This window comes from Ahaetulla prasina, chromosome 2, assembly GCF_028640845.1.
Source record: "Ahaetulla prasina isolate Xishuangbanna chromosome 2, ASM2864084v1, whole genome shotgun sequence".
NCBI lineage: Eukaryota > Metazoa > Chordata > Lepidosauria > Squamata > Colubridae > Ahaetulla > Ahaetulla prasina.
The window spans coordinates 181793824-181805955 of NC_080540.1; the positions used below are offsets into that span (position 1 = coordinate 181793824).

Sequence of the window (12132 nt, forward strand, 5' to 3'; positions counted from 1 at the left end):
TAAAATGGCTGTCAAACTCCCGGCTCATGGGCCGGATGTGTCACATGCAGGCCACACCCACGCCTGGTTTAGCGAAGGGGAAAAAAGTCCCGATGTATCACGTGATGATGACATGAGTTTGACACCCCTGTCCTAAAACATTCCTTTTTCTTTCCATGTGAAATTAGCATAGCTATAATTTAAAGAAATGACCTGAAACACAATCACATTAAGACTCCCTGATGCCACAAAATTAATTTAAACACATTGCCTACTGAGAGTGAGGTACATTAGTGGCATGTGTCACCTTGCACTAATATCATTCTTTACCTGTAGGATCCCTTGCCCTGTTTGGTGTGCTATGGATAGATTTGATGCTGATGATTTGGGAGTTGCGCAGCTAACTACACAACCACAGCATTTCAAATTGGGGAAAGCTGATTTAGGGCATGAAGCCCTAAATTATCATTGAGGTAATAATAATGAAATTCTCTTGAATTTAAAGTGGAGGACATGTAAAATAAAGAAGCATGATGATTTCTGGGTTCAGCCTGAGAAAAGTGTAAAAGGATATGGGGTTCTTCAAGAAATGGTGACTCAAAACCTCTAGGCTGCTCTTTGTAAATGTGTAAAGTGATTGAGCAAAGTAAATTGCAGAAATAAAATTGAATTGCCTTGAACTGGAAAGTCTGCTTAGCATTTTTAAGTGCCTAAACTACTTGAAAAAGGAATTTTCCTAAGATCAGCTGTAGAGAGTCTCAAGGTTGAACTGAAGCCTTCTGAAAAGGATCAGAATTTTCCTGCCCTTGTGGAATCTGCTTGCAACAACTCAGGTAGCTCTTGGCTTGATCCAAATTAGCTGTGTCCCAATGTTTTTTTCTTGTGTCAGAGATAGCCCTTTTCACAGAAGGATATTGTTTTTCTGAATCTATTTTGTTCCTTCCCAATCCCAGTTTAGGCTGTCCATTTCCCCTCAGGGCTTAAAGCTTTGTTGGCAAGTCACTAGATAGTGACAAAGGAGAGTGACTTGCCAGTTTCCCCAGGGGTGGATGGCAGAAGACAGGGCTCTGGAATATTGTTGCTGGGGCTTTGCATTGCAGTTGCTAAGGAACTTCCTCTTGAGGCACCACTGGGCTGGCAGTGGAAAGGCCAGATTGCTGTTATGAGATGAAACAACAGCCCTTGGTTTTTGTGGAAGTGCCATGGAAGAAGTTTTGCTGTATCCCGTGAGGTGGACTGGTTACATTTTGCAATCCTACCGTTGGAATGAAATCTCTTTTTCTGATAGCCATCTCTTTTAAATTATCCGGATCTTCCTTCATTTTTGGGGAACCATTGTGTTTTTTTTTTAAATTTTCCATTAATAGCTGACTGTACTTGAAGATTTGGGGAGTAAATGAGATCTGGATGTGAATGATCAGGGGGAAAAAGGCAGCTATTTGAAATATGTCTATTATAGTGGAATATGATTTAGAAGCTCCAGGACCATAATTTCTACAATTATTGGCTGAGGTGCATTTGTTTCTGAACTCTAGATCTAATTTTTTTTAAAAAAACTGACCACAAAAGAAAAGCGTAGGTGTGAACACAAAATGTCAATGAGTTTTCCAAATCAACTATTTATGAGAATGTCTGATTAAAGTTAAACTTTAAATTTTTTAAAGACTGCCATTTTTTTATTTTACAGCTTCAAATAACATATTAGATTTCTACTAATTATTGTACATTTTATGTATGAAGTTCTGTTTTTTAAAAGAATGTGCTGTCTAACCAATTTGGTGTAAAATATATACCTCTGTAATAAACAATATAGAGAGCCCATTTGATGTAGTAGTTAAGGCACTATGCTAGAAACTGGGAGATTATGAGCTCCAGTCCTGCGTTAGGTACATAGCCAGCTTGGAGATTTTGGGCTAGTCAGTCCCTCAGCCCTAAGAAGTAGGCAAGGGGAAACCACTTCCAAACTCTTGCAATGAAAACTCCCCGGACTAGTCCAGGCAGTTGTCAAGAGTCAACATTGACTCAAAGGCATTAATAAAATGAACAATATGGTTTATCCATAGCTTCCAAATCTGAAAATCTACGGCTTCTTTGAAACATTTATCTGGATTTTATAGGAAGTTTTGCTATTGCTACTGATATTGCTATGTACACTTGTTCTATAATGAGTGTACAGTATGCTTAGTAAATGCATTGTCAGTTATATTGACCAACACTAACTCATGTCAATTAGAAGTATGATAGTAGAACTTGCCATAAATCTTTTGCAATGCGCAACCACTGACTTGATTTTTTTCCCTGGAAATTTAAAACCATAAGCCTCTTTGTACTACACCAGAAAAACATCACATGACAATTATCAAATGCAGCAAAATTTGTTTCAGACACCAAACAACATTGGATGTTAAATAATTAAGTATCTGATAAAAATTTGAGAAGTCCTTGGAGAATAAAATACTGTATATTTTTTTCCTGAACATTCATAAAGGGTACATAGGAATGACTTTTTCCACGCACAATGTTCACAGAGCAAACAACCTATATTCCCTTTCCATTTTCAAAAATTATGAAGAATTTGCATTCTTAATTTAACTTACTGGGAGCTGAGCTGCATCTTTATTTCAGAATGTAGGATTCTATCTTATTTGTGCACATAAATCTGATTATACAAAACATAGTTCTTGAACTATATGAAAAATTATGTAATCCTTTGCTATTAAACAGATAACCAGCTGTTTAAAGTATTTCTCCTTTGGACTTCCTCATACCATCTCCCCTTTCACCAACACTTCTTTTTCTTAAAAAAAGCAGGTTTGACTACATTATGAATTGAACAGATCAATGAGATAGTGAAACTACCTTGTTTCTTACAGGAGATATACATGAAAAGGCTCTTACTGTTTGTGAAACACATTTCAGGGAAGCAGCTGAGAATGGCATTTCTTTTGGTAGCCAAGTGATATTTTCATTTCACTCCATGGTATCCTGTTGCCCACTATATGGCCTTTAATAAAATTGATAGCAGAGGGAACAGCTGGGCCAACTCATGATGTTTTCACTGCCCACCCTCACCCCGCCACTCCTAATGATGCTTATTTTTTCCTTATAAGAGAAATAAAAACCTGAAAGAAAATGGAAGTTGTATTATTTTAAGAAGCCACATTATAAATAAGCCATTAACATGTAGCTTTTCTCTTGCTTTGTATTTACTATGATTAGGGTTACAAGGGGAACATAAATAGAAAAATGAGAATCAGAAATAGATTGTCTAATGCTATCTATTTTGGAATCATGGTCACTAGATGCATAGTAGTTTTGATTTTTTTCATTTATTTTAATCATTTTCTATATGCTAGTCCAATGAGCCCTGGGTTCTCCCCATGAAAAGAATTGCTATGATGGCTGTTGGTTCAATAATAGCTATATCTTTGGGGTTGGAAACAACAGCCTGTCCGAGTGATGAAGCTGGAAGTCAGCAGAGAGTAGATTATACGGCTTGTCTACACCTTTTAAGTTAGTCTGCCGCCCTAGAATGTGGGATAAACCCAGTAAAGAGAGAAATTAGTTTAGCTTTGTTCTATCCATAGCTCTGCCTGGATACTTTTACAATATGCACAGAAACTTTAGTTGAATGTCATCAAAGGGTCTTAAATTGGGTCAGAGTATTCAGGTTTAATTATTGAATCACTTGTGAAAGGATGATCTCAGTGCTCTGACTTAAGGAAGAGGTAGTTTCTGTTTTGTAAGTTGGTCTAACTAACTTGACAACATCAGTTAATATAGTAAAACATCCTTGATTTGAAACAAGAGTTCTACTATACAGGTAGTCCTTGATTTATAGCCACAACTGGGACCAGAACTAAGTGATGCAGTTGAGTGAGTCATGCCCAATGTTATGGTTTTTTTTACCATAGCAATTAAATCACATGGTCATAAGGTGAATCTGTCTTCCTCTTGACTTTATTTATTTATTTATTTATTTATTTATTTATTTATTTATTTATTTATTTATTTATTTATTTATTTATTTATTTATTTATTTATTTATTTATTTACATTTATATCCCGCCCTTCTCCGAAGACTCAGGGCGGCTTACAGTGTGTAAGGCAATAGTCTCATTCTACTTGTATATTTACAAAGTCAACTTATTGCCCCCCCAACAATCTGGGTCCAAACTTTGTCCAAAGTTCCCTGAGATCTGCAACTCTTATTCTGACAGTGGTGAAAAGGTAACTTTTATGACAAAATCTTGCATTTATGTTCTTTGCAGATTTGTAAAGCAAAGAAAAGCTGAAGTGAGATCATAACCACAGTTGTGGTTTCATTTAGCAAGCCACGGAGATCCCAACTGTTGTTAAAGGAGGACCAGCTGTAATCTTTCGATTTCAGCCTTGCCACTTGCATCTTGTATGTAGTAATATTGACCCGCTTAATTCAGTAGAGTAGTTGTAAGGGCTGCAAGTGCTTCGTACCCCCTTCTTAAGAGTTGATGGGATCAAGATAGAGGGCAGGCAAAATCTTTCCTACAGGGAAGCGGTTTTAAGAGCCCCCGCAGGAAAAACAAATACAGAAAGTAGCAATCGCTGGGAAAGAGGAATAGGAAAGGACAAGAGCGATTGTGGCGCTGTCGGCTTTCACCTTCCACCAAACTTGAAAGGAAACTCCGCGATGGGGCGAAAAAAGAGCCGGTGGCAGAGCAGCGGTGTCACCTACGCAGCGCGGCTCAGGTAGGGGCAGCGAGGCACCTGCGGGGCGGAGTCTGCTCAGGCCGGACCGGCCGCTTCGCCTGCGTGTCGTCTCACAGGCTTCGGAGCGACAGTCGCGAGTCTCGCTTCTTGACTGGGTTCGTTCGTTTATGCCTCCAGCATGGCTCTGGAAAGCAACCACAGGAGGACGAGGTAAGGCGGTGGGCGAAGCGGCTGGCCTGCAGCGCCGGCCGCGGGTGCAGAAAGCCGTCGGCTCCGTCTCTTCTTCCGTCCTCCGCTTCTTTTTCTTCCTCCTGGCGAGGGGAGCACTTTGCTTCGCCCGCTTCAGGTATCCGCAATGCAGTCACTCTCGGGTGGGCGGGTGACGAGAGCAAGGAACCCGGGGAAAGCGCGCTCTCCCACCGGAGGCACGAACGTGGCTTTAAGCGGCCGAGGACGGAGGGGATGAGGTGGGGATTTCCGGGCCCCTCCCGCTGAGCCAGGCCAGTCTTGCGAAGATGGCTCCGGCTCGAGGCGCTGGGCAGCCTGAGGCGACGAAGCATCCTGCCCCGGCCCCTCTCCCTCGAGGGGGAGACCCCCCACTTCCCAAACCCCGGCTAGCCCCGAAGACAGAGCAGCCCACAAGTGCCGCTCCTCTCCCCTACCAGCGCCCGCTCTTCGGAAAAGAAACACAGCCACGTTCCCCGCGAGAGAAACAAAAGTCTGACATCCATACAGAGAGAATGATTTATTAAGCCGATAGAAAGTTTCCAAAATGGGCGCTACCCCATTCCTAACAGCTGGCAGTTGACTAAGTGTAGGATCCCTAACCTCCGGGGATGGTAGGATCGGGGCGGGAGAAGGCTGGGAGAGATGTAGGGGGTCCTTGGGAAGGGACGCTGGAAGAAGATCAGCGCTGTCCGGGGCCGCCAGGGAAGCCCACTTGCTAGTTTCTCGGTTTCTTTCCTTTCCCTCTCTATCCCGTTCCAAGGCTGGGTGGTGGGAACTGCAATCGGGATTTAACCACTCCAGACAAAAAGTCGTTTGAGCAGTTACATATTGAGCTTATTTCTAACTTTTTCCAAACCCAAGTGAACTGCTTCGGTTATGCTCCTGAGGAGTTTGCAAATAATTATTTACCTATAAGCTTTCCATTCTGAAAATTCTTAATCATATAATCGAAGGGACTATCTTGTCATATCTGCATCCCCAGTAGAAGTTCAATTTAAACAACAGATACTTGGAATTGAAAATCTGCCTGCTGAAATCTAAAATTGAATTTTGTAAGTTGAATTTTGTATTTAGTTATTTCCTTCCATTTATCCCCACAATAACAATTTGAGAGGCAATTGAGCTAAAGAAGAGTAACTGGCCCAAAATCTATCAAAGTCAATAGCTGTGAGCGTAAGTTTTTTTAACTCTAACCCAACCCTTTATCCACTCTGCCACATTGGCATCAGCATAGTAGAAATTGTTAGAGGCAGACCCATTTCCCCTGCCTGTGATACACAGGTAGTGTCACCCTTCTGAACTAGAACAGCAGCTCTTACATGGAGTGTGCCAGAGACCTATTTAAATTAGCATTCTAGTTCTAATCACAGTCATCCAGATGTCCCAGCAACTGCCCAAGTCGATTGTGCCAGTGCAGGACTGTAAGTAGAACTCTCGGGGCAAAATCTTCTCAGATGGTTCCCCATCCCAATTTAAATTGCTTTTTAATAGAATTAAAAAATTAACCTGCAGGGGAAAAAAATCAAGAAATAAGGTACCACCCAAGTTTGGAGTGAGCTCCTTCTTCTGGAGCTGTGATTAATAGTGCTCAGCCTCTGAATAAGGAAGTGATTGACATTAATTTAGCTTCACTGAATAAATGTTGATTAGGTGGATTTATGATACTACTGCTATAATAACTTGTTACTAAATTCATCTGGATAAATAATTGATCACAGAGATGCAGGATGGGGCATGGCAATTCTGTTATTCTATTGCAGCTAGCATTCTACTGTTACTAATTTTAACTTCCCAGAATAGAATAGAATAGAATAGAATAGAATAGAATAGAATAGAATTTTATTGGCCAAGTGTGATTGGACACACAAGGAATTTGTCTTGGTGCATATTTTAATTGTATATATTCTGTGTTTTATTTTGGCTGTACACCGCCCTGAGTCCTTCGGGAGAAGGGCGGTATAGAAATTTAATATATATATAAAAAAATGCTCTCAGTGTACATAAAAGAAAAGATACGTTCATCAAGGTACAACATTTACAACACAATTGATGGTCAATATATCAATATAAATCATAAGGATTGCCAGCAAGAAAGTTACAGTCATACAGTCATAAGTGGAAAGAGATTGGTGATGGGAACGATGAGAAGATTAATAGTGGTGCAGATTTAGTAAATAGTTTGACAGTGTTGAGGGAATTATTTGTTTAGCAGAGTGATGGCCTTCGGGGGAAAACTGTTCTTGTGTCTAGTTGTTCTGGTGTGCAGAATTAAATTAAAGCAAAACAAATAAATCAGTTAACCCTTGTTTAGAAAACCCGGTATCCTTAATTCTTTAGGACTACAATTTCTACAATATTTGTTGGGGGAATCAAGGAAATTGAAATCCTACTTTTTAAAATTACTATCTTAAAATTACTATCCTTGTAAAGCTAGTTGCTGCTACTTAGATTTATGTGCCAACTTTCCTCCAGGAACACAAATCAGTGTGCACACTTCTTTTTCTCCTCCACTTTTATCTCACAATTACCTGCCTTGAATCTTACTGATTCTATAGTTATTTAAAACCAATTAATAATTCCTCTGTGAAGTAGGTTAGACTGAGAGATAGAGTAACTGAACAAAAGTTCACCTGATCAACTTTTATTGGTGAGAATGAATTTATATCAGGGTTTTCCAGGCTTAACCTTTACACGGAAGAGATATAGCATACATTTTTGTTTTTAACAGACAATTTTTATAGCTTTCAAACTGAATTTGTTGTGCATCATATACTTGGTTAATTAAATTATAGATTATACATTTTAGCACTTCTTCTGGTCCCCTAATACCAGGGATGCTATTCAGCAGGTTCTGACAGGTTCTGGAGAACCGGTAGCGGAAATTTTGAGTAGTTCGGAGAACCGGCAAATACCACCTCTGGCTGGCCCCAGAGTAGGGTGGGAATGGAGGTTTTGCAATATTCTTCCCCCAGGAGTGGGGAGGAAATGGGGATTTTGCATTATCCTTACTCACTAAGCCACACTATGCCGACCAAGCCATGCCAACAGAACCGGTAGTAAAAAAATTTGAATTCCACCACTGCCTAATACCTACAAATATATCTAATGAAGGTACAAATGCATTCAAACCTGCTGATGAAAATGAAATGAAAACACGAGATTTTTAAAGTGGCAGAGAGATAAAAGTTTTCTAAAGTATTGGTTCTTGCACAGACACCTCCAGAAAGAACTGGATTATGCCCTGTGTATGTGTGGGCTGAAGCATGGCCTGACTTTGTACATGCTGCATTTTGCTCATTACTGGGATGGTGACCACCTTTTAGTGGGAGTACTACTATATCTGGGCTGCAGAAATTATACATGGTAACCTTTTTGTATCTCTTTGTATCTCTTCCATCTAATGATCACCTCCATTTTTGTCATGACTCGGTGCTAGTGGTAGTCCTATTTTGTTCCTGATGTTTGCTGCCATTGTTTACTAGTAACTGATAAACCACCCCATTCACTGAGTTGGTACATTCTCAATTTAGACCTGCTATTGTATATAAAAACACAAAGTTGTTTATATTCTTCTGTGTTTCTCACAAGTAGGTACACTATCCATGAAGCAGATATGATAGATAACTACCTCTTATGATTTATATTGATATATTGACCATCAATTGTATTGTAAATGTTGTACCTTGATGAACGTATCTTTTCTTTTATGTACACTGAGAGCATATGCACCAAGACAAATTCCTTGTGTGTCCAATCACACTTGGCCAATAAAAAAATTCTATTCTATTCTATTCTAATTTAGTGGCATTCATTTTTCTTGAATAAGTCAAATTGATATCGATACAGAACTCTGCTGCAGTTACCACATTACAAAATAAGTTCCTAGACAGAGGTGGAATTGTCATTAATTGGTTATTGATCACCATAAGTCCTAATATTAGTACCTAACATTATAGTCATGAGAAACTGCAAAGTCCATTAAACTGATATTGATTATTGTGGCTGGTAGTGTGATGGACAGAATGTTTCTTAAGCTCTCAGTTTTGTTACCTAAGAGCAAGGCTATTTTAGAATCCTTTGAAATATTGAGGAATTCTTACATTGTGGAATTCATTGGATTTCTTTAAAGGCAAGATACAAAGATACCACCTCCCCACTTGCTTGTGAAGCCATCTCTGGGCACATGGGCAACTTGCTCTGCCATTTAACTGGCAGAATCTTGTTGTGGTCTAATTTACAGCTTATGCCAGTCTCCTCTTGACCAGGCAAAACATGAATAGTGCCTCCAAGCATCCCTTGTAAGTTTATCTTCCAAATCCCTTATCATCTTGAGACTGGTGCTATGGTTGTACAGGTAGTTCTTGACTTACCATTAATTTTTATAAATATGTTGAAGAGAATAAGTATTAGACTGGATCTCTGAAATATGCTTTCAACAATGTCTTCAGCTTGATGCAGAGCCAGTCATTTACGTTGTCGGGTATAATTATTTTCTTGATTCTGTACTAATCTAATGGTAACATTTTCTAGTTCACTGTTTGTCATCTCCCTTACTGGGGTCTCATAAAAGACTGTTAAATATTTTGCTAAAATGAAGATACATTATGCTTACTCACTCTAACAATAAACTAAACTCTGTCCCAAAAAAGAAATGTTGGTCTGGCATGACGTAGTCTTGTAGTCTTAACATCCTATTGTTAACCTCTTGCCAACAATACATTCTTCTCCAAATACTCAATGATCAGATGCTTAATTATCTGTTTCAGAGTTTTGTTGGATAATTGACATTAAGCTGACTAGTCTAGATCTTCTTTTTTCCTCCTGTTAAGGATTTCCCATTCTCCAGTTTTTTAGCACTAGGCCCATACGCTATACTTTCTCAAACACCATAAAAAGTTGCTCCAAGATGATAAACTTCACAAACTTCTTTAGGATTTCAGATAATTTGGTTCTGGGGCCTATGGGCTCATTTATGTGTCCTTCTGGCCCCAGTGTGAAGACAGCCATTCATCCCATCCCTGCAAAAGAAATTTCCTTTCATACTTTCTTGCTCTGCTGCAAACTGTATTTTTCCAGTTCTTCCATTGTAAACTGTGTTCATGGTTTAATCTGCAGCAGGTTGTTCTAAAATTAATTTAGAGTTGGAGGCCAGTCCTATTTCCTACTAAGCACATAAGGTATGTCCCATCTCTAACGTTTAGAGCTTTTTGGCAATGGGATAATGTTCCTCTATAGTAAAAGCCATCTCTCACACTGCTCTGGTGAGACAAGGAGGAGAAGCAAATCTTTTGAGTACAAGTTCTTCTGACATTCAAATATCCCACAATCCTGTATGGAAAATCCACTGTACCACAGGAATACCATCTGTAAAGCCATTTCCCCGAGATATGGCTGGCCATCACCCTTTATGCCGCAGAGCCTAAACTGTGGAACTGTCGACCAGGTGTCCAATACTGAATTAATAGACAACTAGAAATATATGACTTTGCATTTGTCAGAAATGGACTTTTGGCCAGTGTGAATAAGAGCCTGCAATGGTTGTTTCAAGGTGTGCCATCTGTGTGCTGCTGCTATATATCCAGGTGACATGTCCTGTAGTCTTGGACAGATATGGATGGGGCTGCTTCTCTGGTGGGCTCTTGGCTCCACATAACTCTTCAGCTGGCACTCATGGGCAGCTTTTCTGCAGGAATGTGGCTTGGGTAATAGGAACAGTGGGGGAAGAGGGAAGGATGGGGAGCAAGTCTTTGGGGGATGAATTTTCCTGGCACTCAAAATACCTACTTCTCCCATGGAATGGCAGTTGAGAACCTATTTTCCTGATTTCTCTTCCCAAAGGACAACCAATGTTTTGCTGCTCTCCAGTGCTCAGACTCCTGCCAATAATTGGCATAAAGAAAGCATTTTCTATCATGGTTTCTCCCTTTCTCAGTTCTGCTGCCATCAGAACCTCTGTTCTGCTTCACTGCTGAGATAGAACAAGGGCTAAAAATGCAGCCAGCTGTTCCTGCAACTGGCATCATTTTTAGCCAGTCTTAAAAAGCAGCACTTTAATGTTTCCATGCATACAGTAAGAGCATTTAAATGTATTCTTGATAGCCAAATTTGCTATGTCTTCCCGTATCTTGAGTTGCCATTCTCTCTTGGTGTCAGTTTGTTCTACTTAGCTTCTTTTGGACATCATTCCTTTTTGGGGAGAAGAACAAAGCAAAGATGATACTGTGTAATCCTTTGTTTTTTCAGCAGAGTCAAAAACACCTTTTTATTCCCTTCAACCCAATAGAATGTTGGAAGAAATTATCCAAAGGACTGGGGTGGTGGGGTGGGGAGGCTACATCTCTCTGTCAGCAGAATAATTCTCCAAAACTGGAACAGAGCAGAACCAAATACGGTATGGGAGAGAAACTGGAAAAGAAAGATCAGGTTAAAAAATAGGCTGGGAAAAACATTCCAGGAAAACGTCCCCCAGTGCATCTTTGTGGGAAAGGCCACAGAGCGTCATGTCAGAGTCCTGGTGACTCCTCCATTCTATGATGTTGTGGGCTGAGAGAGAGTGACTGATCCAAAATCACCCAGTTGGCTTTCATGCCTAAAGTGGAATTAGAAGTCACAATCTCATAGTTTCTACCCTGGTGCTTTAACCACTAGAACAAACAGGTTCTCATATCCACAAACATGGGCCTTGTTGCTTTTTGCTTCCTTTGCCAGTTTACATTCTGTTCACCCTAGTGACTTTCTATATATATTAGCTATTTGCTGGTGCACTTTCTTGATAATTATAATTATCTCCTATTTCCTACTCATGACCCTTTATAATTTTGAGCTCAGTCAAAATAAATCTACTGTAGTTTCCTAAGTGCTTCCTCATTTTTTAAAATTGAAATGGTGTGTGATTGTATTTCTGGTGTCTTCTTTTTAAGAAGAATTGCACATTGAATTCCTGACATATTTAGCTACATTTGAGGAAAATCCTTTTCTTGAATCTTGAAGAGTTACAATGGGTTAATGCAGAGGAAACTAAGCTAGATAAATTATCACGTAAACCAAGTCAGCACCAATATAAAGCTCTGTGTTGCTACATTGGCAGGAAAAGTTGTCTAAAATTTCCTGGGGGTGGTAGCCTAAAACCTAGTTTAAGAGGTTTGGCGCAGTGGTTAGAGTGTAGTACTGCAGGCTACTTCTGCTGACTGCTGGTTGCCTGCAGTTCAGCAGTTCAAATCTCACCAGGCTCAAGGC

At 39.9% G+C, this 12132-nt stretch overlaps 1 protein-coding gene across 7 annotated transcripts in view; it reads left to right on the forward strand.

Moving 5' to 3' along the window:
- The first annotated feature begins 316 nt into the window (after positions 1-316).
- The window catches only part of LOC131193570 (tetratricopeptide repeat protein 39A-like), a 42815-nt gene continuing 30999 nt past the window's right edge, over positions 317-12132 (forward strand). For 2 of the 7 annotated variants that reach the window (XR_009153949.1, XM_058173886.1), the window contains exon 1: positions 4051-4707. Coding sequence is in view for 2 of the 7 variants with exons in the window: in XM_058173886.1 (XP_058029869.1) it covers positions 4649-4707 (59 nt within the window). In the remaining 5 variants the exon portion in view is untranslated. Of the gene's footprint in view, positions 453-4036; positions 4879-4977; positions 5015-5055; positions 6318-12132 lie in introns of those variants that run through there. The other 5 variants (XM_058173890.1, XR_009153950.1, XM_058173889.1 and 2 more) reach the window with 5 other exon arrangements.